The 23672-nt window shown below is 39.4% G+C and overlaps 3 protein-coding genes across 7 annotated transcripts; all 3 read right to left on the bottom strand.

The window, feature by feature from the left end:
* Window positions 1-7: 7 nt before the first annotated feature.
* On the bottom strand, window positions 8-2690 carry LOC133738393 (protein PEROXIN-4). Of its 2 annotated transcripts, none has more exons than XM_062165928.1 (6): window positions 2612-2690; window positions 2293-2374; window positions 1575-1694; window positions 1373-1501; window positions 745-874; window positions 8-289 (listed from the first exon to the last, which is right to left on the bottom strand). In XM_062165928.1, the coding sequence occupies exons 2-6, from the start codon at window positions 2296-2298 to the stop codon at window positions 201-203; spliced, it is 474 nt and encodes a 157-aa protein (XP_062021912.1). In that variant the 5' UTR covers window positions 2299-2374; window positions 2612-2690; the 3' UTR covers window positions 8-200. The 2 variants fall into 2 exon arrangements, with proteins under 2 accessions (XP_062021912.1, XP_062021913.1); XM_062165929.1 differs by having other exon boundaries at window positions 2480-2621.
* A 743-nt stretch (window positions 2691-3433) lies between these two features.
* Window positions 3434-9437, bottom strand: LOC133736213 (TOM1-like protein 9). Its single transcript, XM_062163660.1, has 10 exons — window positions 9102-9437; window positions 8217-8295; window positions 7629-7727; window positions 7419-7532; window positions 7074-7234; window positions 6686-6767; window positions 6090-6175; window positions 5732-5923; window positions 4760-5244; window positions 3434-4429 (listed from the first exon to the last, which is right to left on the bottom strand). Exons 1-10 carry the CDS (start codon window positions 9200-9202, stop codon window positions 3702-3704), a joined length of 2127 nt encoding a protein of 708 aa, XP_062019644.1. The 5' UTR covers window positions 9203-9437; the 3' UTR covers window positions 3434-3701.
* A 607-nt stretch (window positions 9438-10044) lies between these two features.
* Window positions 10045-13188, bottom strand: LOC133740935 (D-amino-acid transaminase, chloroplastic). Of its 4 annotated transcripts, XR_009861524.1 has the most exons (6): window positions 12818-13188; window positions 12616-12677; window positions 12197-12375; window positions 11383-12056; window positions 10737-10944; window positions 10045-10664 (listed from the first exon to the last, which is right to left on the bottom strand). XR_009861524.1 is itself a non-coding variant. In XM_062168867.1 (5 exons), the coding sequence occupies exons 1-5, from the start codon at window positions 13014-13016 to the stop codon at window positions 10850-10852; spliced, it is 1209 nt and encodes a 402-aa protein (XP_062024851.1). In that variant the 5' UTR covers window positions 13017-13188; the 3' UTR covers window positions 10684-10849. The 4 variants fall into 4 exon arrangements, 3 of the variants coding, with proteins under 3 accessions (XP_062024851.1, XP_062024852.1, XP_062024853.1); XM_062168867.1 differs by lacking the exon at window positions 10045-10664 and having other exon boundaries at window positions 10684-10944; XM_062168868.1 differs by lacking the exon at window positions 10045-10664 and having other exon boundaries at window positions 10684-10944; window positions 12616-12662; window positions 12818-13186.
* Window positions 13189-23672: the final 10484 nt, after the last annotated feature.

Below are 23672 nucleotides of genomic sequence, written 5' to 3'. Positions count from 1 at the left end.
AGCAAAATTTAGCAATATTTTTACCCAACCATCAATTACTATGAAAAATGAATGTCACTATTCTTTTTATACATGTCAAAGTGATGGAACAGAAAGATTAACCCCCAATGAAATTTAACAATATTATTACACATTCCCATACATGGTGGCCCAAGCCCTCACTACAATTGAGAAGAAAAATTACATACACCACAAACATTTCAGCCTTTCTTGGGCATGGCGGCAAGCCTAGTGTACATTCTTGCCATGGAATGGTACCCCTTGATATCGCCAGCACGCAGAAGATTGCCTGCACAAAAGAAAATCAATCCCTGAGGACTAAGGGTAGTAGGAGCTTAATTCAAGGAAGACCGACCTTGAAATCACATATTGTACTCGGATCTAGCACCCAGTTTAATAAAAAATAGTGCACCTAAAGATTGAAGCCCCAAGTAGTTCACTCTAAAAAACTCTTTGTTACATGGAATAAGGATTCCACATGAATTTCATCTCCCACAAAACATACCATTTAATTAAACTGAGTTAAATATCTTATCCTACTTTGCATTTGTATCGTTTTGGCCCAATAGGTCCACAATCCTAGGTATCATAAGAGTCCAATATTGAGCCAGCTCACTTTAAAGTGAATGAGCAACCATCGTTAGAAGATTAGAATATGAACAAGCATCTCTTTGTGGTTTATTTGTTGGCTTCTTAACAGTTGAGTTGCTAGAACTTATAAATTCAAATGTATAACTAACTTACCTGAATCACAGTTCAGTGGGCTATCGGGTTCTGGATGGGCCATTAAAGCAATTATAGCCCTACAAACAGACTGAAGTGTCCAAGCAGGGCTCCATGCATTCTTCAAGATGTCAAGGCATATCTCTCCTGTCTGCATTAGAAAACAGCTTATTATATCAAACATAAATGTTCAATGCCAATTTTTAGTTGGTGATATACCAATAGTTGTCAGGGGATAAACCCAGTTCAGAATCAATTACACTAATGGATTTCAAGAAGCTAACAGTAATGAGTGGCCCCCAGCCAGAAAGGAAAGAATAAGTAAAGTTACAGTAGACTTTGAATCTCTTCCAGCTAGGAAGGAAAATTATAAAAAAGCTTCAGATAGTCTAAATCCATAATTGAATAAAATATGATACTTCAAAGTTCAAAGAAATCTGACTACTCTAGAAACTGGTGTGAATGACATCCATGACTAAAACATCGTGGATAGATTGACTCAATTCCAACCTTTTTAAACTTGCTCAATTTAGAAATTTTTCCACATTCTGAGACTTGTGAGCATCAAATTGTACTTCACATAAGGTCCACATGAAACAAGACCTCAAGCTGTAATTCATGTTCAAATAGATTGGAGATTTTCTCATACCTTAAAATGCACGTTTGGATGGAAAATTTTTGTCAAGAACCTGACTTGTGGGGGTTGCAGTGGATACTGCTCAGGAACTGCAAAAGCAAGCTGGAATATGCCACCCTCAAATGGAGTCTCCGATGGTCCCTACATACATAAGTAGGTTCATAAGATCAAGCTATATGGTACACCAAGCTTTACTTGTCACAACCGAGCTTACCTTGATGAGAGCCGTCCATTTAAATATGTTGGAGTCATCACAAACTAATTGAATATCTGGATCTGCAACTTTCTCTCGTTGAACCTCTTTGTATTCCTTGAAAAGCCTAGCTCTTGATGCCTGCACAAACCTAGTGCTGTCATCAAAAGGCCAGAGTCTTCTCTAAAAGTACAAATTATACTTCACCTTTGGCAGTATGTTATACATTATAATTCCACAGTATGCAACACAATATGGTTATTTAAGTTCATCATTCACCATCCAAGGAAGCTTCACACTCTCTACATGTTCATCTCTCACATTTACAGAAGGTAGACAAACCCGATTTTCTCTCTCTTTGTAGGAAGAGTGCATATAGACTTATCCATATTCTTGTTTCCTATTACTCTCTCAATCCTGAAGTAAATTCCCCTGTTACTTTTTTCACTTATCGCTTTGCGCTTAACTCCCACAATATATGTTTGACCTGCATAACTGCTCCATATTCTCCCTCATTATCTTATCTAAATACCAGTTTGCCTCATTTTTCACCGAAGTCAATTATCTTTTACCCCATACAAGCTCAAAAAATTCATCTCACCAGTAAGAAATTCCTCGAAACTAGTAATAATCTGCTAAACTCACCATCATCCTATCCATACATGTTGTCAACCTAAACAGCAATTGGATAAGCATCCATACACACAAAAATTCAAAAACAAAAGCAATCAAATCTAACCTGCATCTTAATTTCTGATTGCGAAGCTTAGAATACAGCACTACACCGCAAATCCCAAAATCCTCAACAGGTTCTGATAGTTCTACATGCAAAAAACAGAGAGTAAAAATCATAAGCAAATTGATTTCTGGTATTTACTTAGTTTAAAGCTGAGCTGAAAGCTGAAATAAAGAGTAAACAATCATACTGGGAATTTCGAATTGAAAGTTCTATATCGCCTCAAACATCCAAAACCTTTAGCGACGAAAGTGATATGAATCGAACTTTTCGTCTCCGAAAATTTGATAGCAGATGTTGAATTTGAAGCTATGAATCGTACCTTTTTCCGGTGAGGGATGACAGAGAGAGAGTAGGTTGCTCGGAATCGAAGATCTACGAGGGAAAGGGATTTCTTTACAATGGGGTTAGGAATTGGGTTTTATATACCGTGCGGGAAGGAGTATTGTGAAGGAAACCTATTGACCAATGAACGAGCGCCACGCCAGGAGACGAGAAAAAGAAGTTTCAAACAAAAAAAATGAATTAACTACTTTTTTTTAAAAAAAAAAATTGTTAATAAATACACCCTAATTTCTTATCATCTAGTAGTTAATAACTCCTCAACTGAGTTCTTAGAGATGTATCGAAAGAAATTGTGTTCTTTAGTGAGAATTTAGTGTATCTTTCTTTATAACAATAGATGAGGTCTCAAGTTGGAATATCTTTTCTCTTTTAAGATTGAATAGAAAATAACCAATTAGATACAACTCTATGCTTAAATTTCTTATGTTAACCATTTCCTTGTCCGGATATATTGTAATCGATAATGTCCTGACTATTCATGTTCACATTCTTTGTCTTGTAATTAACAAATTCTCGCTTCACAATTTGAGCACAAATCAACTAAATTAGGGTTCGTTAATAGTCTGTTTGAGTTTTGTATTTCTTTTGATGACCAGTTGAATCCTCTTCACATTGTCAAAGCAGGCAGGCCACACACAATCTCTTGGAAGATCATCAGGTTGCATTAGTCTAACGACTCCTAACATTATACTAGAACCATGTCCACCGAATTAGTAGGAACTACAATCAAATTATGGTAAGACCTAACAACAAACAAAAATAAAAATGATGGGAAACAAGGTTCCAACTAATTGGAAAGTAAACTAAAAGAGCAAATCTCATAAATTCAATCTAATCCACATGGAGGTCTCCCATTTTTGTTGGGCTTTCTTTTCTTTTTTTCTACAAAGAATGTACATGATCCCAATGCCATACAAAGCGCAAACCCAAATTTGGAGCCAAATCCCATAAAAAATTATATATAACGAAAAAAGACCAAAAATGGAAAAAGGAAAAGGAAAAACAAATCAAACTAAGAAGCTGGCCAAAATAATGGGAAGAAAAAGGAAGCGAAACCACCAACAATTTCACATGCTACCAGTTCTGCCGGCCGTGGGTTTTGTTGGTTTCAGTTTTGCAAAGTCAACAAGGTCTCCAAATAGCTTGTCCTCTGGCTTGGCTGGCCTGCTAGGTGGGACATACGATGATGTGGGAGCCTGGTAGGAGTTTCTCGTACCATTATCATTAACAGAAAGACCGTGCATCTGCTGCTGAAGATATTGCTGCTGCTGCTGCTGTTGCTGATAGTATTGCGCATGTAGCTGTTGCTGCTGGAGGTATTGCGCTTGTTGATGTTGCTGCTGGAGATATTGCCCTTGTTGATGTTGCTGTTGCTGCTGAAGGTATTGCGCTTGTTGTTGTTGTTGTTGTTGTTGCTGATCATAGCCATAGGGGACCATTTGATTGCCATACATTTGTTGAGGGTATGCAGCTTGAGTAGGTGGCTGTGGAAGCATACCCATAGATGGCCCTTGAAGTGGTTGAGACGGTGCCAAACCCAACTGACTGCTCGGAGCAACCTGCTGATTGATTGCGGACAAATGGTTACTTGTAATTGGTTGAATGTACATACCAACTACAGGGTCACTAGTTGACCGTTGAGGTCCCTGTGGATGGAAACCACCCTGTGCATGTGTGACAACCACTTGAGTAACTTGCATTGGTGGTGCATATGGAGAACCTGTTACTGGGCTTCCATCATCTGCTGACTGAGCTTCCCAGGGAGGCGGTGGTAATGATCCGCTGGTTGGTGAACCTGCCCAACCACGCGAAATGTTAGAGAATTGTAAACTCCAGTACAGTGTTCTAAAGCATAGGATGAATATAACAAAGCATAAACATTCTTTATGCCTAATGCAACCACCAATCGATGGCACATCACCAGCACTGATCAGAAGATCAAAACATATATTTCTATTTAATTATATGTGAAAATAAAAATAAAAATGACCAAGTCAAAATCGTGATGTGCCATGTTGTGATTGCATCTGCCTATATGCAAAAGAATGTGAATGCAATGTACTGTTTTGTGCTGACAGCACACAACAATGAGATCGAAACACCTAAAATCTATTAAAATGTGCACCATATCCTGGTGAAGGCGGCTGCTGCTGCTGCTGCTGCATAATCTGACCATTCCAAGTGGGACCACCTCCTTGTGCGTACAGTGACTGCTCATACTGAGGTGCTCCCATGTTTGGGACACTTCCATTTGGGAGAACTCCCCCTTGTGGAGCTTGAAAATTCCGCTGCTGTTGAAATTGTGGGTTTAAAGGACTGGTTTGGTTGGCTGCATGAGGAGAATTGGTATTTACAGGATTTGGGGCACTGTTACCGTCAGAAAACATGTCCATAAGAACAAGAGCATTGGATACAGGAGTACTACTTGGCTGTTGATCCACAGGAACAAGAGCCAGTGAATCTGCCTTCGGTGAGTTGAAGTCATCTCCGCTAAGAAGATCCATCTTGGGATCGACCTTTGTCGTAGGAGCTGCACCATTAGTAGTTGGAGGTCCAGTAAGTAATAACTGATTTAGTGGATTAGAGCTTGCACCAGCACTCGAAGTGGATCTGTGGAAAGAAGTCAAAAATACATGCAGTTCAGACAGTATCTAATCAAGAGAACCATTCTAGTAAAAAGATGAACTTCATTTCAATCTAGAGCAGTGTTATTATCTTTTCTTTGGTCCAAAAAATGATTATTATCTGTTCTTAGCTGGGACCCATTAGTGCCACAAAGTGCTCTAAAAGTTGTGACTTTGAAAACTAAAGAGCACAAGTCATCCAATGCAGTACATTAATTCTCAATCAACCACTTGGAAGACAAGGCATATTCTCCATATTGTCTTGACCGAGTGCAGAAAGAGGAGACATAGCATCATACGACACTGATGGCACATGATTGACACAGATCCTCATGAGAACCAAATATCATAAATTCCAAAATTAAAGCTAAGATGCTAAGACCCTACAATTTAAAATATTCAGCTGTTTTCTGTTCATACAAGGATTGGTCCTATATAAAATAAAGCCTTAGATCTGTTGCAATTTCAATTACCTCCCATCAAGCTGTTTGTTATCATTTCCAGTGTCAATAAGAGGACCACCAACATCTACAAGTGCTCCAGGAGGTCCAGCCTTGGGTTTATCCGGTTGAACTGGATTGCCTGAAGCAATGGCTTCATGTTTGGCTAGAAGACGTTGCAAGTCATCATTCAGTGCTAGTCCTTGACATAGAAGTGATTCATCCCTGACAAAGAAAAACTTTTGATAAGTAAAGAATACTCGCTTACCATGGCAACTACTTATCAAAAATAAGAAACAATCAATGGAACACATCCTTGTAATGTCTTAAAGAGTTCCTTGCATTCTTTGTTGTTACATGTTATTGATCTATGTAAACAGTGGGGACTTACGAAGTCGAGTTAACAAGGTGTACCACCCTCTGCTTATATGTACGACACTGTTCAACCAAATCAACAATAACCTCCTGCCTAAGGCCCTGCAGATCATAATTAAATGTGAGGAAAGTTAAGACTTGCAATGGAAGATAATATACATTCCAAATCTATACAAAATCCTCTTACTTCATGTCACATTTCCTCTTAGATGAAGTACCCGATGAAATATAGATCCAAATAGATTCAGCCAAGTAGGGTTAGTCTGGAAAGATATAATATATTCTACTGTACCAGGACTACTATTTTGAACATTTGTAGCAGCAGACTACGTATTCAATATTAAACTCCTCAATATCAACATAAAAAATTCATATCTAGAGGACTCTATTTTCCAATATGCACTTCAGCATATATACACGCTGAGTTTTGACTGGTACAATAGCAACTTAAAGGTTTTTCTTTGACACCAAAGAGATCTAGATTTATTCACAGGTGATTGTATAAACTACACAGTTAAGACACAGCAACACTACTAAAGTATTTAGAGTAACATCATTAATCAATATCATATTGTAACACTACTTTCTTCATATCTAAAATCAGAGACATACCTCTTTGTTCTCTGGATCGATAGCACTTAGCATTTCCGCCAAGACATCCATAATACCCCGTGCATTCTGAATTTCAGTCAAGCTAAGAAAAACAAAATTTTTGTTACAAAATTCATTGCATGTATCCTCAAAGCCATTCACCTAATGATCTAATAAAACCCAATACAATAGCATTTGACACAACAGATTTCTTAATGAAGTATCGACATCATTCAATCAAAACTAAGATCTCAAAGGAGGAAAAAGAACTGCCATACAGTCCATACTAGTCAACAAAAAACCTGGCAAACAATATTCAATCCACTGAATACCATTTCGAATCCAAAGAAACTGCTATAGTGTTGACAGAGTGTTCATATGACGTTCAGAAAAGGAGGTAAATATGTACCTTAATGTTGGGAACTCGGGCTCTGCAGAAGGCTCAGATATGTCTCTCGGAAGATCCGGATTGTGCAGATTTTGAGGGAGTGATGACAATGGTTGCGTCTGGGGAGGTGTGAATACAGGAGCAGCGGCCTCAGATCTGTGGGGGAATACTGCTCCAGCACGCTGAAATTAAGAAATTATTTGAGTCAGATAATGTTGAAGAAACAAGCACTACAACTGCATCTAAGCAATAAAGTAACAATTTCCTGGTCATTATTGTTTTGTCAATGTTTGTGGTGTTGAGTTTTAACAATGAAGTTTTTTTTAGTACTTGTCCTGCTATAAGATAAATCCTTTATGAACATACCAACAATTCCTGGTATGCAGCATAGTATTGTGGATATCTTGCTCTTGGGCCACCGAAAGCTTCTTGCCAGGTATCTATCAGGATCAATATCTTCTCTTTGACATGATAGTCCGGCTACAATTTTGCATCATATAGGCTATGAACAATCTTCAACAGAAGTGAATAACGAAAGATTACGAAGCAATCAAATTTTTCAAGAGACATATATACCTTCTTCTTTACTATTTTTACCATCTCATGGAGGAGGTCTTTCTCTGCTACATGCATATGCACAATATCTCCACAATTCTTTATTATTGTTTCCAACAGCTAGAATAAAGCGAGCAGACCAAAATAAAACCAATTTAGACCTCTGTAATACAAAGTCTTTAAATACAACAAGAGATATGAAGGAATCAGCAACATCCAGAATAATATATGAGACTAACATAAAATTTCAGTGAAATTTCCATCAGCCTAACAAATTATTTCCATACTCCGTCTAAATTTTAAATCTGCCTACTTATCCTAGTAGGGCATTCATTTAGTCTTCATGTCCTAACTAAATATAAATGAAGACTAACAGGAACTGGCCAGGAGCTCATATTATGTCACAAACCACAAAACTAAGCATGAACAGGTTGTTAATATTACAGGGCATATTTTGTTATGACACCTGGCACTAACTTTGACTTAACATTTGACATTTTCTACTAATGGAAGTCAGAAAATTTGAATGCAAAAACATTTGACAAAATAAAATAAAATGAAATCAGCCACTACACTAAATTAAACTTTAACAAGATCTCAGGAGCTTACTGTAAGGGCAAGAAGTTGAACTTTTGAATTCCTACTTCCAAGGCGCTTCTTTATACCTTTAACAACATCCTTTGCTTGCCTGATATATAAACAATCAAAGGAGAACTTTAAAACAGGTATTCTAATACAATAAATTCAATCTTAAGAATACCAGATACATCCAGTTAACCTCTAACAAGAATTAAAGACAGAGGTTACAGCACAGGTACATGATGCCAACACAAGAGGGAGAAAGGCATTCTCATAACAAATCAGAGTTAAATAAAACCTATAACACCTCAATTCGGTGACACCAAGGTAAAATAAACATAAAAATATGTCTTGGTTTCTGTACACCACCGTAACAATTAAACACAGACTTTCAACAGTTCGACTGTCCAACTAATATGTTATGGAGAAGCCAACACGAACCCTGAACACATCCTCTCAGTCCCCCAATCTGCACCTTACCCTCTCCCGTGCTTACTTTACTTGTATCATAAGAATAATATAACAACGAACCATAAAACCAATCGGCAATCCCTCCAATTGTAACACATTCAGCTCTGTAATACACACTAACCAATCATCCTCTTTCAAACACTGATTACCACACATCGAATCGAATAGGTTCCAATTGAGCAAATGTAGACACACAAAAGCCAAGACTAAATCGCACTGCTCGCTGCTAGATCCAAACAAAAACAACTTGTTATAAAACGTGAAATTCAAACTTTCTAGGATTCTATTCTCACATTTCCATCCATTTCACTGTTCGATCAAAATTCAACGACCATCATTATTTCTCAAAATCTCAAAATCCATATACCAGATTATCACACACATCCAACACCATAATCAAAGTAAGGAAAAGAGAGAGAGATTATAATCCAGTGCGGCACATACACAGGGTCGTGGTTGCATATGTCGCAGATTTCGATGTTCATGGCCCAATCAGGACCGATGAGCATGTCGCTCGTGGCGCGCTCCACCATAGAATTCACCATCCCTGCTCGTCACCGGATCCGAACACCAAAACTCGCCTCCGATCACCGTAAACTCCTTCGGGCGGGATCGCTGTGAACCAGAAAAATATTCCGGCGGGTTTCTCTTCCTCCCTCTAGAACTGTCTCGCTGTAAAACTCTCGCTCTGTGTGTGAGAGAGAGAGAGAGAGAGTCTGTGAGATCGCTCTGGCTTTTCTCTTCTTTTCTGTTGAGGAACCGATTTTTCTTGCTTTTTTCTTTCTTTTCTTGTTTTTATTTTTCGGTGAGGCAAAATATTTGACCTGCCAATCACGACAGTCCACGTAATTGGTTCTCGGGGGCCGTAGAGAGGTGTATTTGGGGTACACCGTTTGTTTGGCCTACCTTTGTTATCAACGGTTGACTGTTTTAATTTCTGTTAACTCTTCTCTCTCTCCGTCACCCGAGACACCGACTTTATTATTTTAGTATTTGAATCTGATTAGGCTTCCATTATTAATTCTAATCATCTCTCCATTAATTGAGGCTGGTACCAAATGGCAAATTGATCGGCTAGGATGATCAATGCATCTTCAATTAATTTTTCCAAGTTCAAATTCGGCTAAGCTCGATTGTCTCGAGCTTTAGTTAGTTTTGGCTCGACTCGGATAGAGATCGAGCATGATACATGATTTTTTGAGATTTAGAATGCTCAATTTTATGTTCATATTATTATATATAAGGAAAAAATACATACGAATTTACTCTTGTGGTTTAATTTATTCTTAAAGTAATTTAATCTTTTAAGGTTATTTTTGTCAAAATTTTAAATTTTGGCTAATAAAATCTCTTCTCTTAATAATAGTATAGATAAAGACATCACTCATAACTACACCAACTGAGTTTGAATTTCTTATAATAAATTTTAGATAATAATTCATAAATTGTCACCACAATTTTGAATCAAACAAATTGTCAAGCCCATCACTGTTCTCTATGCCAATTTTGATGAATCATGTGTGGATCTTTGATCTCATCATCTCAATCTCCAACCTGCTAAGCATACAGAAAATCCAAACACAAAAATCCATAAATGAAACAAGTGGATGAAAATTTATAAGATTTTCAACCCCTAGTCTCAGATAACCGCCCCACTAATGGATCAAAACAAATATTCTGAACACAAAAAGGTGAGAACAAAACAAACAAGCATCGATCCCTTATGCAATTAGGAATAATCCCTGACTTAGGTAACAACTAACAGATGCTCCACTAGATTTAAAAATCACCATCTAAGACATTCGAATATTATTTGTGCCCCATTCTCTCTGTTTTAAGCATTATTGTAGTACATTATTTACTAATTCCTCTTGGTTTATCCGAAAGGCGTCATAGAAATTTCAACTATTTTGTTTGATTGTTTCTCCGGTCACCGAGTTTGAGCTGAAAACCAGGGAATAAGTCGTCTCATTCTCAATGGTAGCAATCCAAGTTTGACTTCTCAATAGTATGGAAGCTGCAATGGTTGGAACAACGAAGCTATGCACAATATATAAACTGCCTTTATTAGTCTCAAATTACAAAAGAGCAGAGCTCCAAAGTGAACACTGGATAGAAATGTCCCAATTGGGTCATGACTGGTTTCCGGTGCTTGAGATTTCAACAGGATTGAAAGTATCAGACGGTGTCGGCTAGTTAGGAATAGGCGTTCGGACAGTAAGGGGGCCGGATTCCATGTCCTTGATGATAAGATTCAGGAGAATCTGAGTCAAGGGTCCTTCTTTGCCTGTAAAGAAGACACAAGCATGGTTAGTCATGGACTCGAAGCATTTCTAAGCAACACCAGTATATGCGCTGATAAAGTGATAAGTAACTTCAAAGGGTGGAATCAAAGTTACCAAACTATGTTTCTAAAGGTATGTATTTTGGATTAACTTTGGAGGAGAATGATCCCAAGATAACTCCATTACCAAAATACGATGTTTTAGAGGACAACAGAGGCAATAGCAACACGGTGAACATTACTAGTTTATAAAGAAACATGCCAAAAGAATGAATAGGCTCAGCAGCATGAATCTAGACACTAGAAGATTTATGCAAAAAGGTGCTGCAAAGTGCATGTGGCCAATTCAGTGAATGTACGAAAAGAAGTACATTGTATGCTTTGTGTTTAAGTCAACTAAGCTTTCTAAGGTCGCATAGCATAGTGAAATTAAGTTCTTACCATCACCAATGATCTGCTCGTCCCATTGCACTATAGGGCGAACAAGAATTCCACTGCCAATAAGCATCATCTCATCTGCCTTTTTCCCTTCCTCAACAGTCACATTTACGACTCTCACTGCCTGAAGCTTACCCTCCTTCACCAGGCCTTCTGCAAGCGCCAAAACTCTCTTAGCCGTGCAGCCACTTAGTATTTTGTCAAACTGAGGCATCAGAAGTTCCTTATCTTTTGTAACAAAAGCCACATTCATGTTGGGACCTTCCGCAATAAATCCATCACCATCCAGCCAAATCGCTGCAAAGGCACCTTTTTCTTCAGCCTCCATCTTTGAAAGCACATTCGGAAGATAATTCACACTCTTCATAACCGCAAATTGGGGTGGTTTTATAGGGATTGACGACGTTACTACTTTAACACCCTTTGAACTAAAAGGTGATTTGTCTTGGACTACAATAGCATAAAGAGCTGGCTGATTGCAACCAGAGGGAGACAACTGAAAATCACCAGGTCCTGCCGAGAGCCAGTACCTTAGTGATCCTGTTTTGCACTTGGAAGCACTCACTGTTTGTATGAGTATTTTTCTAATGCTTTCTCTATCAAACGGTAGGCCAATTTTGGCCATGGATGCTGACCTCAAAATACGGTCAATGTGCTGGTCCAGCTCGTACAGATATCTAAAATGTAGACAAAAACACGTAAACATAAAATCATTGATCTGTTCTCATGTTAAATATTCAAAAGCACTGAAAATCTAGCTGTAAAACACTTAAGATCATAACAACTATAGTGTAGTATTGAATGTTTGATCACTAACCCGTCCCTTATAGCAGCAGTGTCGAAAACCCCATGCCCTCTGTGGACCATGTGGTCATCAATAGGGATCACCATAGCAGATGGATCTGTAGTTATTCCTCCAAAAATGCTAGAATACATGGCTAGAAACTCTTGTGTACCCTTTTGATTTTCGCGGTTTGTTTTTAGCCTTTCCATTGCCTTTCTAGAGACGAACAAATTAAATCAAAACCAGAGAAATCCTAAAACAAAATTATTGCCATTCTCAATCATGATGTGTATATTTCACTCACTGAATCACCATTTAGTACATAAGACATCAAAATTGTCCAACTAACTGTAATGATACTCTTATGGATTATAATCAAAGCAGTATGCTTTTAAAGAACACTGAAGCTTATAATGCAAGGATTTTTGAAGACAAAGGAGAGAGAAAAGGACCTCTGAGCAAGTCAGCAGTGGGACATCAGAAACTTGAATGCTGTAATCTGCCACAAAAATGTCTGATAAAAGTTAAAAACAAATAGTTACACAGAATCTGTTTTCTTTCAAAATATTTACCAGCGATCAACGTCCTCGTCTAAAGATTATGAATTTATTCAACCCAAAAAAAAAAAAATAGTGAATTTTGGGTCAATTTTACCAGTCACAGCTTCGGTTCGTTTCAAGCTTCTGATGATTTTCATCTCTTTGGCGGACCCATGGTGAATAAAACGTAACCCAGGTCCTAAAAATGCAAGGTTTCGTGGAATTAGACTCAAACTAAGAGAATGATCAACTGGTTTTCTGGTAATATGTGGATTTTGCGAGACGGGTTTTGAGAAAGATTGGAGGGAAGCCATGGAAGTGATCAGAGAGCTCTGAGTAAGAATGCTTATGAAGCTCTGAGCTTTAGAGATTGAGTGGGTTTATGTGGGCAACTTCATTTTCATCTACTAGGAAATGGGGAAAAATCAGACCAAAAAACAAAAAACAAAAAAACAAAGGGAAAAATCAAAAACAATAGTCAGCTGCGTCTGTTTGTACTTTCTCTTGTATCATATGGATCTGTGGGTCCCTTTATAGTAGCATTATGGAGTGACATGGACGTCACCGCGTTGAGCTTGGTGGCGCCTGGAGCTTACACTCGGTTTGTTGAAAGGACTAATTTGGAGATTATTTGATTCTCGGTATGCTATAATTCATTTTCTGTTATTTTATTTATTTATTTACTGTTGTAGAGAAACTGAATTTGAGAGGAATTTGCTGTGTATTCTCATTGATAATAGGGGCCTCTTTATATAGAGGATTACAATGCATAGAATCTCAATCATATAAGGAAAGTAATCTTACATTGAATAGGAATCTAGATCCTTCTAATTTAACCCTATTACCACTAGGTCAAGTAACCTAGAGTTTGGGTCAAACACATAAAAGAGAGATTTCCTTAAACACTCCCCCTTGTGTTGCCCAAACGCGGTGCTTCTCTCGTTGCCTCGTTAAAAACCTTGCCGAGTAACAAAAACCCAGTGGGACAAAAATAACCTCGGTCGAAGGGGAAAAAGAGCACAACACACCCTTCACGTTTCGAGACCATACATGTAGACATCTCCCCCTGATGTCTGCATCTCCCCCTGATGACTACGGTCATGGGAGTTCGGATAACTTCTGTAAACGGTGTTACCAACATGTTTCTTGAAAGTGGAATTTAGGCAATGACTTAGTGAACAAGTCTGCCACACTGTCCTCAAATCGAACCTAGTTCATTTTGATCTTGAGGAGAGTCTGTTGTTGCTGATTAAGCTTGGTGTTGTCGCTTTGATGTAGCCTTGCTTCATTTGTTTAAAACAAGCTGCATTATCCTAAATGCTCGTAGGCTCATCTATGGTAGACTTCAAACCACAATTGTTCGAACATGCGTAATTATGGTGTCACGCCCCGAATTTTGAATAATCAATTCAAAGTCCGAAACATGAATAATAACAATTACAACTAAACGTCCTGAATTTTTTTTCTTAAAACAACCACACCTCACACCACTCAATATTACATAAACCAATCCTTATGTTTGTTTATTACAGCACACTCTCACCAAATTAAATTGTAAGGCACAATTGAGCATAACTCACCTCACAATTACAAATGCTGTAAACCAAAACAAATACTCTAACCCGCACGATCACCGCCCTGATTCTCCTGACCTGCAGGATTTCCCGCTACACAATTTGAATAGTGTACCAGGATTGCAACAACACCAAACCCGGTAAGCTTTTGACAGCTCGTATGAGTAAACAAGAAATGAACGGTTGATTTATTAAATCATATTTCTTTTAACTCAAGCAAAACAACCAACAATCACAACATCCACGAAGCAATCTTCAATCCCCAAAATCAGTCACTAAAATCACCACTCTAAATCACCAAAGATTTATACGGAATCTAAACTCACATCTTTCTTCTCAAAACCCCGAAAGCGTATTTATACAAATACGGTGACTAACAGACTAGAGCTCTAACTGAATCGTAGCCCATCACCTGGCCTACGTTATGGCATCCGACATAATTGTCAATATCGTAGTTCATCAACATAGGTTAGAACATCCGATACACATACTCAACTTAGCCCATCACCCGATAAGGGTTATGGCATCTCTTACACTCAACCGATCGTAGCCCATCATCCACGTAGTATTAGAGCATCCGATTCCCTCATACTGGTCACTATGTTGATCCTAAACTCAACCAATCGTAGCCCATCATCCACCTAGTATTAGAGCATCCGATTCCCCCATACTGGTCACTATGTTGACCCTAAAACCAAAATCGAGTACAATAATATTCTTTCACACAATAGGATCAATAATACCATGATACATACTATTATTGTGTATATATATGTACTCAAAATACAACTCCAAAAATCACCAATCCATACTCAATCATATCATCACTCAATACCACGTCATCCATAAATTTCCAATATAATTTCACCAATCACTATCATCATAAATGAATATGGTAAATCACATTTTCGATTTCACATCACTTAAATCATTATAAAATCACACATCTCCATGTCACACCAATCCATATATAACCACGTAAATATATATATATACGTAATTATCCGCTCAGGGATAATCACTAATACCAACTATAGTTCAAGCATAAAAATCGTGAAATTCATTTTGTATAATTAAATCATTTTACTTACCTATGGACCGTAGTTGATCAAGCCCATATGATTTAAAACAAATATTTATTTCATAAATATTTTCACACAAATACGACAAAATAAAGTAATTAAATTTATTCGGTTCGTAATATGAACCACGTGAGGTTTACTCACCTCGATATTCCCGCTGCGTCTTCAATTTAACACAATACACACCGAAACCGCTCACCCAAGGAAGACCGTCAATCACCTAATCAAACATGACCTTAACTTAGCCAATAGCTCAAAAACATACTCAAACGACAATCCAACGGTCGGATCGAAATTAAATGATGATCCAACGGTCGGATCCTCACGGATCGCCTTTAGGATCACCCTCAAAAAATCATCACGAAGATCCAACGGTCGGATCTTCCTGAATCGTCCTTACTAACATCTTCACAAATTTATACGAAAATCCGACGGACGGATTCTCACGAATCGCCTCCCTAATCACTGTTTTGCATTTATACGAAGATCCAACGGTCGGATCTTCGCCCATGACCACACAAAGCCACTGGGACAGTCATAAGATCATCCTATCAAAACTACAAGTCCATCTGACGGTCCTAACTTCCCAGATCACAAATCTAACGATCGAAATCGATCGAAACTTAAGAATTCATAACTTAATCATACGATATCCAAAAATTACGTATAATATATCGAAATGATCGTATTGAAATATAGAATCTAAAAATGCACAGAAACTATATTTTTGACCCCCGGAGTTGGCCGGAAATGGCCGCCGGAGTTCGTGGCAGAGCCGCCGCCGACCACCGCCAATGGTGTCGGGGCTGGGCTGTTTCTCTTCATCTCAACATGCTTAACAAAAAACTCTAAAAGCATGCTATCTAAAAACGTCAGGAAGGGATCGAAATCTACCTTTGAAGCTACGGTGGTCGGAAAATTTGCAGAATCCGGCGAGCTCCCGTTCGACGTAAAAACTTCCACTACTCGCTTCTATCCCTTCTGGAGAGTTGTTCATAACTTCAAGGCGAGCTCGCTGGTTCAAGAATCACTCAAAACGACGTCCTGTAGCTCAAGATATTTGGATCGATAGCTCCGGTTTCGTTCTTGGTTGGGTTTGACTTGCAGCCACTGCTACGGGCCACGCCGCCGTGTGAGGCTGCTTCTGGGAGCTTCAGGAAGTTGAGGCGAGCTCGAGGATGAAGTTTGGTGAGTATTGGTGACCGGAAGCACGAGTTATCAAGCTTGGAACTAAAACGGTTTTAAAAACAAACCGGTTTCCGCCGTCGTATCCGGTTGTTCTGCAGAGAAAGGCTGCCGCCTGCAGCTGCGCAAGATCGAGTTGAAGTTGTGGGAGATGGTTTGGTACAGATTGGTGGCCGGCGGAGAGAGAGAGAGAATTGAGAGCTTTTGCTCTGTTTTTCGGACTTGAAACAGAGAAAATGAGGGAGAGTAATCTGTTTGCTAGCTATTGATTTGTTCTTCAATCATGCACAATCATGAAAGAGATAAAGCACCGGTTTCTACGGCCTAAAACAAGAAAAGGTGTCTGCCACAATTTCACTTTGACTAAAGAAGACAAAACTCGGTTATTACATATGGATCCAATCCATATACATTCACTAATCACTTCGTGAAGAGCAATAATCTCTACATTGTTCGAAGATATAGCGACTAGGGTCTGCTCTGTAGACCTCCAAGATATCACGGTCTTTACCCATGGTGAACACTTAACCAGTTTGGGAATGACCTTTGTGTGGGTTAGAGACATACCCAACATCAGCAAAACCTTCCAAAACACATGTCGTTTTGGGATGGGGATAGAGGACGCAGGCCAGTGTTGGCGGCGTTCCTGGTGTGTGATGGGTCTGGATCCATCATCTCTCTGTAGGGATAGAACAAACCCATATCAGTCGTACATCTAGTATCGAAAGATATCTTTTACACTGTAATACCCCGAAAAATCCAAATTAAATTCCATGGATTTTTAGAAATGATTTCACGATAGTAGGAGCGAGTACGAAGCTTGGAAAAGTTGTGGAATTAGTTCGAACGATTTTATTTTCGAAATCGAACGTTATTTAGGGGCTCGTGGAAATTGACTTTTGATACGTTCAAAATTTGGGAAAATGTCCTTCATTAAAGTTGTAGAGCTCGTCGATACGATCGCGTGCATATGTGGAACGCAATATTCGGAGTTCGTATGAATAAGTTACGAATATTTTAAAATTGGGATTTTTCTATAAATAGGTGGAAAACCTGAATTTTTCGGAAGGACGAAATTTTCTCAAAATTGCAATTTGGTCCCCCAAACTCTCCGTTCTCTCTCCTCCCTACGCAGCCGACCCGACTGACCCGACCCGGATCCATCTCCGTCCTCCGGCCACGACCCGGCCATCCCTAGCTTCGCCGTGAACCGCCCAGTCTCCTGGTGCCACCGCCTTGCTCCGACGCTGCCCCCAGACCTGGATCGAAGCAACCCAGCCTCCGATCGGTGACCCGGACGGAACTCCACTTTTCCGGCGTCTCCGAGGCCGATCCTTCCCATTTTCGTGATCTTCTCTTCCCCCTGATCATCCCCATGTAAGTCTTTCATCACGATTTTGAGTGTAGAACATTAGATCAAGGTTTGACTTTTTCGACGTCCCTGATTTAATCTGAAATCTGATCGGACGCACAAGATTAATCCAACTTCCAAGCTTGATCTAGGACGATCTAGGCCAAACCAGACTTAGCTCCAGGTATGGAAGTCGATCACCCTTTCATTTTGAACAAGTTTGTAGTTGGTCGCTTTGCCATCGGAGGTGGTTGACCCGGAGTTGACCGCCGCGTTGACCGCCCACTGACCACCGCTTGTGGCGGCGCGTCATACCATATTTCGAGTTTTCATTATCTAGGCGATGATCTATGCATCCATACGAGCGTTTTGATATATAACATGGTCATGTTAGAAAAAGTTGATAAATAGTGGATTTACGTTTTTACGTTACTATTTACGGTTTTTACGTTTTATCTTCGGTTTACGATCTGCGAAGATCAGACCATTGGTTTTGCTTCAAATTTAGATATGTTGATCGTATGACTGTACCGATGACTTTGTGAGGTCACGGGCGAAGATCCGACCGTTGGATCTTCGTATAATTGTAAAACAGTAATTCGGAAGGCGATTCGTGAGAATCTGACCGTCGGATTTTCATATAAAATTATGGAGATATTAGTAAGGGCAATTCAGGAAGATTGGACCGTTGGATCTTCGTGATAATTTTGGAGGATGGTCCTAAAGGCGATCCGTGAGGATCCGACCGTTGGATCATCATTAAATTCAGATCCGACCGTTGGTTCATCGTTTAATTTGAATCCGACCATTGGATCATCATTATATTCAGATCTGACCGTTGGATCGTCGTTTAAGTACGTTTATGAGTTGTTGGCTAAGTTAAGATCATTATTGGATTAGGTGATCGATGGATTGATTTGGTGGACGATTCGGATTGATATATTTGGCTTTTTAGAAGACGCAACTGGATTAGAGGTGAGTAAACCTCACGTGGTTCATATTACGAACCGAATAAATTTAATTACTTTATTTTTGTCGCAATTGTGTGAAAATATTTGTGGAATAAATATTTGTTTTAAATTATATGGACTTGATCAACTACGGTCCATAGGTAAGTAAAATGATTTTATTATACAAATGAATTTCACGGTTTTTATGCTTGAACTATAGTTGGTATTAGTGGTCATCCCTGAGCGGATGATTACGTATATATATATTTACGTGGAATATATATATATTGGTTGATGTGTGATTGGTGTGATGAAATGATTGAGAATGGATTGGATATTATTCAAGCTATTAATCTCGCAATTTAATTGTTGAATAATGAAATGTTGATCATGTGGTGTGAAAGCTATTTTATATGCCCACTTGTGATTATGTGGAAATTATTTTAAGAAATAAAGATTTATCTTGAAATAATATGTCTCTTTATGTGGGTGTACATATACATATATACGATCTATAAATCATAAAGATTGTATTTTGTGAATTTGATTATGTCTGAGAAGTACAATTGTGAAGCCGAGTGATTTCTACAACCCCGTGCTTAAATGAATTACTGGTAAATGTGTTTTGGTGTTATGAGACGTTAAGCCTGGGCCCTAGTCCCTGTAGATAGTGCACTATTATACTCATAGGAAAGAGGTGTCTACCTTGGCTATACATACTTTGGAGGTGTCCTCAGTATGCTGCGGCTTACCCATGCTTTGGTATTATGGACCCTAGCATGTGGATTCCCGTGCTTTGGTATTATGGACCCTAGCACGTGGATTTATGATTTGTTACCAGTCAACCTGGTTTACTTGTGCTTTGGGTATAGTACGTTGGATCCTAGCACTTGTATTTATGATTTGTTACCAGTTAATCCGAAAATTCACTAAAAAGAGAAGTGTGCTTATATTATCCTGATCAAATATCTATCTGTGATATATTGCTAATATGTGAAGGTGTTAGTGAAAAGAGAATCAAGCATGCTTTGCTTTAATGTTATTTCACATATTAATGTTGCAATATTTGTTGGTTGTGATCAGTCAAATGTGGAGTTTTAAAAGAAAGCATCGAGAATATACTTATATGTTTCTGTGATTTTTGGAGTTACCTTGTGAGTGTGTTGATTGTTTACTTGAGTTATAGTAAATATAATTGAATAAATCAACAGTTCTTTCTTGTTTACTCATACGGGCTGTCAAAAGCTTACCGGGTTTTGTGTTGTTGCAACTCCCGGTACACTATTCAAAATGTGTAGCGGGTAATCCTACAGGTCAGGAGAATCAAGGCAGTGATCGTGCGGTTTAGAGTATTAGTATTAGATTTATAGCATTTGTTTTGTGAGGAGAATTGTGCTCTCTTGAGCTTTATAATTTGTTTTGGTGAGAGTGTACTGTAATAAGTAGCTTGAGGATTTGGTTTATGTAATTATTGAGAGGTGTAATGTGCAGTTGATTTTGAGAAAAAAATTCTGAGATTATAAACAGGGTATTTGAGGTTCATGCTTCGAATATGAATTACTTAAATTCAGAATTCGGGGTGTGACACACCAATCCAATGGCGTCGCGTTGGCGCAGAGCTATACCTTAGCTAACAAGTTCATGGCAAATGAGATGTCCGGTCTTGTGCATTGAGCTAAGTACAATAATGCACCTATTGTACTAAGTAAGACACTCCTGCCTCTAGCACATCTTCGTCATCATCCTTTGGACGAAGAGGATTCTTTTCAGGATCAAGACTACGGACGATCATGGGGGTGCTTGAAGGTTTGACCTTGTCAAAATGCCTAAGCATCTATCAACACGATGCTCAAGTTCTAAACCGAGACATAATCGTGTTCTCCCAAAATCCTTCATCTCAAACTCGAATTTCTAGTGTTCAGCGGTTTCCCTTAACTCTTTAAGGGCTTCTAATGAAGATCATGTCCAACATGAACCGCGATAGAATCCGAAACTTGTTATGGAAACGCGTGGGCATATCCCTTCCCAATCAAGTAGTCACTTTAGTGAGCGTTTCAACCTCTTTGTAAATGCGCTCCGTGGTCTAGAGCCACTTGACTTGGGTAAATGAAGTTCACCATGAACCTTCATGTATATTCCGTATCTAGATCCCCATAGAGATACGTAGTGACCACATTTGTAAGCTGCATGTTCAGTTATTTGGAAACTACCAAACTGACAGGGTAGTGGAGTGCAATGACATCCATTACGAGAGAATATGTCTCATCGTAGTCGATTCCAGGGCGTTTTGTGAGAAGCCTTGCGCCATAAGGCGAGATTGCCATCTCTTTTTCTCATCACGCTTTCTAACGAAGACCCATTAGTCAATAGGTTTTATGTCAGGAGGTGTTGGCATCACTAGCTCAGAAAACCTTCCTCTTCGTTAGAGAATCCATCTTAACCTGGATCGCATCTTTCCATTTAGGCCAAATCTCTCTACGTTGGCATTCATTCATCAACGGAGCGTGGTTCGATATCATCTAACTCAACAAACTCATGCGCAACGAAATGCGCAACTGCATCATCAATTATGATGGAGTTTCTATCCCACGTCTCATGTACACTAGTGTAAGTTTCATAGAGCTCTATATTCTCAGGAATAGGTTCAGACGTTGAGGCGTCCCCCAACAATAATCATAACCCAGAAGATACTCATGAGACGGATTTTGAGTGTCGATGATCAAAGGATTGGAATGTGCCAAAGTGTCCTTCGAACTCACGAGCCTCCCACGCATCCTAGCTGGGGCCATGGCCTATAACGCCAGAGTACCACTCTCTTTGGCATTGGCGCCATGCCTACCTCTGTGTAGGGTGGCGCTACATCCTCTCGTAGGGACTTCCATCCTTGCGGGCATGTTTGTAGCATATTTGTGTGATCTCGTCACTTTAGTAGGGATCGACATGAGACATAGTGGGGACAGGCCACGACAATTCCTGTCGTTCCTGCTGAACATCTGTGTTCTTATCTCCCCCTAACGACGGGAAGACTGTCTCATCAAAGTGACATCCGCAAATCTAGCGGTAAGGAGATCGCCATGAAAGGGCATTAAGTGGCGGACGATTGTTGGAGTCTCAAATCCAACTGAGTTGCTCATTCGTCTGTAAGGACCCATCATAGAGCGCTGTGGTGGCGCAATTGGCACATAAATGGCACACTCAAAGATGCATAAGTACGATACTTGTACCCAGTCACTAGCTGTAACGCAGAGATACATTGAGTGGCGGTGGGTCGTAGACGAATTAGCATAGCTGCATGCGATATTGCATCACCCCAAGCGGATATAAGGAGATTGGTGCGCATTACCAATGTCCGGACTACCATCGTAGTCGTTTCCGCGAGACCATTTGGGTGTGTACATGGGAATATGATGTCCAACATCAGTCCCAATGCAATAACCATCAAAAGTCTTCGATGTAAACTCTCTAGCATCGTCAAATCCAATTGACGGAATAGGATGATCCGGGGAGTGAGCCCGTTGTTGTATGATATGTGCTAGGAGTGTAGCATAAGCAGCTTTATAAGTGGACAATGGCACAACACGTGACCAGCGTGTTTGCGTGTCAACCAACATTATGAGATATTTAAACGTCCGCAAGTTGGTTGAATCAGTCCACAGAATCCATACGAATTCTATGTAAGAACAGAATAAGTATTTTCATATCCTTTGCATAGGACGGTCTCAGTCCTAGTTTCCCTAAGGAACGGGGTTTTGTAAAACGAGCGAGAGGCTTTAGAAGCAACCAATGAGAATTTTGGTTAGGCCTGAGCGTCTGAAACGTTATTTGAAGCAAGTTGGTGATTGCAACATCACCTAGGGCGCCATCACCATGATGGACGCCATCCATGGCATCATGGATAGGGACTACGCCAGCCCTAGGCTGGTGGTGGACGGAGGCGGTGCCCTAGGCAGCAGCGTCGGTCACACTTAGTCCAGGAATCAACTTTTGATTCATGCTTCATTTCGCTCGAGAGAAAAGATGTCCATGTGAAGTCTTTAGTAGACGGATCATCATATCATGACCAGGATGACCTATCCTGTCGTGACAAAGCTAATGTGTGTCTAAATCCAAGAGATCTTCTCTCATAACTTTATTGGATTTAATAGCTCGAATAGTGACATAGGGTCCACTAGAGAGACACATAAACTTCTCTAAGATGCGCCTTTGTTCGCAATCATTAGAGGTATTGCAAAGGAACTCATTTTGTGTTCTCTACATGCATTTTCGCATGGGATCCGTTGGCTATTCATAGGGTGTGATTTGCCCTAGGAGCGTAGAGAGTTTTGTGAGAATAATCAAGGTGCCATTTGGCAAGGGGAACTTGGGCTATTCCATGTCCTTGAATTAATACTGATGGCCCAGCCATCGTAGTCACAAAGTAACATGCTCATGAATCAAAATGGAGTCATAATGAAAAGAACTCAAAATTTTATTCATAAGCCAACGGAGTACATCATTGTCTCTTAACCATTAGGAGAATCTAATCCAAATGCTTAGCTAATGCAAAACAATGGTAGTCGTCTAACTTCTTTCGGTAATTCCAACGCAAATGTGACCAGGTGAGTAGGGAGATGTCGGTGGAGCAAAGCTCGCTTAATTACCACTTATCTCAAAACCTTCCTAGACATCACATTTACATTGAGTACGCCTACTTTGAAAAAAGACTAAACCATAGGCATCTACTACAAAAATAATATGGCAATTGCCTACATCTCTTGGAAAATAAAGACTTAAACAGAATTGGCGATCTATTGATCCCAGCCAGATTTGTAGTCTTTAACCCTTCACT

The sequence above is a fragment of the Rosa rugosa genome, chromosome 3, assembly GCF_958449725.1.
Source record: "Rosa rugosa chromosome 3, drRosRugo1.1, whole genome shotgun sequence".
Taxonomy (NCBI): domain Eukaryota; kingdom Viridiplantae; phylum Streptophyta; class Magnoliopsida; order Rosales; family Rosaceae; genus Rosa; species Rosa rugosa.
The sequence above is the reverse complement of the archived record's forward strand: the minus strand, read 5'-3'. Positions and strand labels throughout refer to the sequence as shown.